Source organism: Nanorana parkeri, unplaced genomic scaffold (genome assembly GCF_000935625.1).
Source record: "Nanorana parkeri isolate BGI_ZX_2015 unplaced genomic scaffold, ASM93562v1 scaffold748, whole genome shotgun sequence".
Taxonomy (NCBI): domain Eukaryota; kingdom Metazoa; phylum Chordata; class Amphibia; order Anura; family Dicroglossidae; genus Nanorana; species Nanorana parkeri.
In genome coordinates this window covers 54733-58986 of record NW_017307016.1, presented here as the reverse complement: position 1 = coordinate 58986, position 4254 = coordinate 54733, and the positions used below count along the sequence as shown (strand labels likewise).

General features: G+C 48.4%; 1 protein-coding gene across 4 annotated transcripts in view; it reads right to left on the bottom strand.

The window, feature by feature from the left end:
• Window positions 1-4254, bottom strand: part of GRM2 (glutamate metabotropic receptor 2) — a 13959-nt gene that overhangs the window by 2424 nt on the left and 7281 nt on the right. Inside the window, exon 5 of one of the 4 annotated variants that reach the window (XM_018564405.1) lies at window positions 949-955. The exons of 2 other annotated variants lie outside the window; for them this stretch is intronic. In XM_018564405.1, the coding sequence (XP_018419907.1) occupies window positions 949-955 (7 nt within the window). Of the gene's footprint in view, window positions 1-661; window positions 670-948; window positions 956-4254 lie in introns of all 4 variants that reach the window. One more of the 4 variants, XM_018564404.1, reaches the window with a different exon arrangement.

The window sequence follows — 4254 nt, the reverse complement described above, 5'->3', positions numbered from 1 at the left end:
GGGCCTGAGCTATCTACTGGTGGGCCTGAGCTATCTATTGGTGGGCCTGAGCTATCTACTGGTGGGCCTGAGCTATCTACTGGTGGGCCTGAGCTATCTATTGGCGGGCCTGAGCTATCTACTGGTGGGACTGAGCTATCTACTGGTGGGCCTGAGCTATCTACTGGTGGGCCTGAGCTATCTACTGTTGGGCCTGAGCTATCTACTGTTGGGCCTGAGCTATCTACTGGTGGGCCTGAGCTATCTACTGGTGGGCCTGAGCTATCTACTGGTGGACATGAACTAGCTACTGGTGGGCATAAACTATCTGCCAAATGCCAACACCCAGAGAGCTATGGACCCTGACATGATGCCGTCACTTCTAAAGGCGGAATAGGAGATGAGGATCAGAGGAGCAACAACGCTGCTGCACATTCAGCTGCATTGTCGCCCCTCCACAGCGGCACCGGCAGGAACAATTGGAACTACTAAGTACACAAGGAAAGAGATAAAATAAACTTTTTTGGATTGGCTACAGGGTCACCATACATGTTATAATCTCTGCACAAACAACTTTTAGATCTCCCAAACTATGTAATACGAGGATCTATCCAATCAGGCAGGCCCTTAGTTCTTGGTAGACCTAAAAGAGGTTGTACAATGGCCCTGAGCCCACTGTAACTCCGCCCACTCACAATGGAGCATGATAGAGCAGATGTACTGGGCAGAATCATGGGACAGGAGGCTACAGTGCCACTAGGAAGCCCTATGAAGAGGCTGCCACTATGGGCTGCAATGGGTTAGATAAAACCAGATTGTAGGTGAATTAAAGTCACTGCCGCCGTGTTCATTGACTTTTAATTAGCTCCAATTCTCCTGTGAAGATCCCGGACGCCATGGTGCGAGGAATTGTCCGTTCTATAAGTCAGTCTTTTGTCTCTGGGTTTCTAATCATCATTCGGGGCTCACATGGGCTCTCTCTCTCCTGCAGTGGAGATGCGCTGCGGCTTTAATGCGACTGTAGGGGGTGGTATTAATGAGCGCTTTGTTAAGTCTCTTGTTAGCGGGGATGCGGAGTCTCTGCAGGTTAATGGGCAGCCAGCGGCTCCTGTGGGGACAAGAATGCAAATCTATTTCAGCCTCCCCTGTCAGGCAGCAATGTCATCTAAGGCCAGCACGGGTGATCCTGTCTCTGGCGGCTTTATTTACGGCCCGGGAAAACGATGAACTACAAATCCCAGCATTCCCGGCATCGCTGAATCTGCATCCGGCTCTGCCCACAATGGAGTCGCCGTGGCGTTTGTGCCGCTGATGTATAAAATAAATTTCAGCTGATTTTCGAATGCATAATGTCAGGGTTAGGTAGTCGGTGGAGATCTGATTCCAGACCATAATATCAGGATATACCTTAAATTGGATCTCCGTATGTAGGGATACCTCATTCTGGACCTCAGGAGGCAGATATACCTCATGCTAGACCCCCAGGAGTCTGGAAAATGGGGTGATTCTAGGCCACAATATATGAGAATACCTCATTCTAGAGAACCCAGTAGACAGGGATTCCTCACTATAGACCTTCACTAGGTGGGGATACCTCATTCTAGACCCCAGTTGTTGGGGATACCTTACTATGGGCCTCCAGTAGATGGGTATACCTCACTATGGACCTCCAGTAGGTGGGATAACCTTACTATATACCTTCCCTAAGTGGGGATACCTCATTCTAGACCTCAGTAGGTGGGATAACCTTACTATAGGCCTTCCCTAAGTGGGGATACCTCATTGTAGACCCCAGTTGTTGGGGATACCTTACTATGGACCTCCAGTAGACGGGTATACCTCACTATGGACCTCCAGTAGGTAGGGATACCTCATTCTAGACCTCAGTAGGTGGGATAACCTTACTATAGACCTTCACTAAGTGGGGATACCTCATTGTAGACCCCAGTCGGTGGGGATACCTCACTATGGACCTCCAGTAGACGGGGTTACCTGACTAAAGACCTCCGGTAGGTGGGTATACCTCATTCTGGTCCCCGATAGATGGGGATACCTTATTCAAGGCCCCAGTAGGTGGGGATTCCTCACTATAGACCTCCAGTAGACAAGGATTCCTCACTATAGACCTCCAGTAGGTGTGGGTAGGGGATGGATACCTCATTCTAAATCTCAGTAGGTGAGCATACCCTATTACATACCCCCAGTAGGCAGGGATACCTAATTTTAGACACCAGTGGATGGGGGAGGGATAACCCTTTCTAAATCCTACTAGGTGGGCTTGCCTCATTCTAGACTCCAGTAGTTGGGGGTACCTCCTCCTAGTAGGTATACCTCACTCTAGACCGTAGCAGGTAGTGATACCACATTCTAAACTACAGTAGGCATTGACACCTCATTCCATACCACAGTAGTTGGAGTTCCATTACCTTAGACCCTAGCTGGCCTAGATACCTCATTCTAAACCCCAGAAGACAGTAAAACCTAGGTCTAAATCTTAGTAGGTGGGAATGTCTCATTCTAGGCCCTAGAAGTTGGTGATACCTAATTCTAGGTCCTAGTAGGTGGGCGTACCTCACTATTGACCTCTAGTAGGTTTTGATGCTATATGCTGGTTCCCATTAGACAAAGATACCTCATTTCAGACCCCGGTAGTCGTGATTCTCTTACTTTAGAGCCAAGTTGGCAAAGATAACTCATTCTAAAGCCTGGTAGGCAGCAAAAACCTAGGTCTAAATGCCAGTAGGTTGGCACACCTCATTCTAGACCCTAGTAGGTTGGCACACCTCATTCTAGACCCTAGTAGGTGGTTATACCTCGTTCTAGACCCTAGTAGGTTGGCACACCTCATTGTAGACCCTAGTTAGTTGGCTCACCTCATTCTAGACCCTAGTAGGTTGGCACACCTCATTGTAGACCCTAGTAGGTGGGGATACTTCATTCTAGACCCTAGTAGGTGGGGATACCTCGTTCTAGATCCTAGTAGGTGGGGATACCTCATTCTAAATCCTAGTAGGTTGGTACACCTCATTGTAGACCCTAGTAGGTTGGTACACCTCATTGTAGACCCTAGTAGGTTGGTACACCTCATTGTAGACCCTAGTTAGTTGGTACACCTCATTCTAGACCCTAGTAGGTTGGTACACCTCATTGTAGACCCTTGTAGTGGGGATTTTCATTCTAGACCTCATTAGGCAGGGATACCATGCTGTAGATGCCACTAGGATGCAATATCATGTTATAGATTCTAGTTGGCAGGGATACCTCATTTTAAACCCAGTAGGCGGATATACCTAATTTTAGACCACAGTATGTAGGAAATGTTTCATTTTAGACCCCAGAAGGTGGGAAGGCCTAAATGTAGACCTCAGTAGGCAGGGGTACCTTGCTGCAATTCCCAGAAGGATGGAATATTTTATTCTAGACCAGACAGTAAGCAGTGATACCTCATTTTAGAACCTAGAAGCTGAGGATACCTGATTTTAGACCCCAGTAGGTGGGGATATTTCCACACCACCTGAAACACAGCATGGGGTTACATTTTTAAGGTGAACCATCGCCAATAGTAATTTGGGAGCTACCATTGCTGATATTGGTTTAAAAGGTGCAGGCCCCGGATCTGTCATAGTGATCCTTCTGGTGAGTCACTGACCTGGAACAAGTATGCTGCACGGGAGCTAGGTCTTTTTAGACATCACTGGCTGCTTGCTTGTTCCCTCCCTCGCTGACCCTGGAGTTTACACCTTTAAAAACAAGAAGAGAACAATGGGGGATGTACGGCGCCCTCAGGTATGGTGGTGCATGTGACGTATGCAGCTCTGGGTTAGCGGGTGGAGGTGTCCAGCTGAATAGCTGCAAAAAGGAACATACACAAGAACGCCACAACGACCGGGCGCAATAAACTCAAGGTGTGGTGTGGAATAGGTAAAAAAAAAAAAAAAAGGCAACCCCCCCATATTTCTGCAGTCCCAGGTTTATGGTAAACCCGTCGAATCTTCGAGCCGAGCGGCAAGTCGCCGAGTTCATTACCAGCGCAGATTCCACTCGACGCTCAGCATGGCGTTGTGGCTGGGTGGAATTCCGCTCTGATACGTCTTGTATGTTTGAAAGATAAAGCCGTTGACAGCTCTGCTCCGCCGCTCTCCTCGTCTTATTTCCTCTCGTCTGCTGACGCTATTTACAGATCTCCCAGAATCCCCCTGGGGAGGGCCCGGCGTTTTCCTCCCGATCGCACGGAATGACTCACAATTCCCTTTTCCTCTGCAGCAATTATTATGA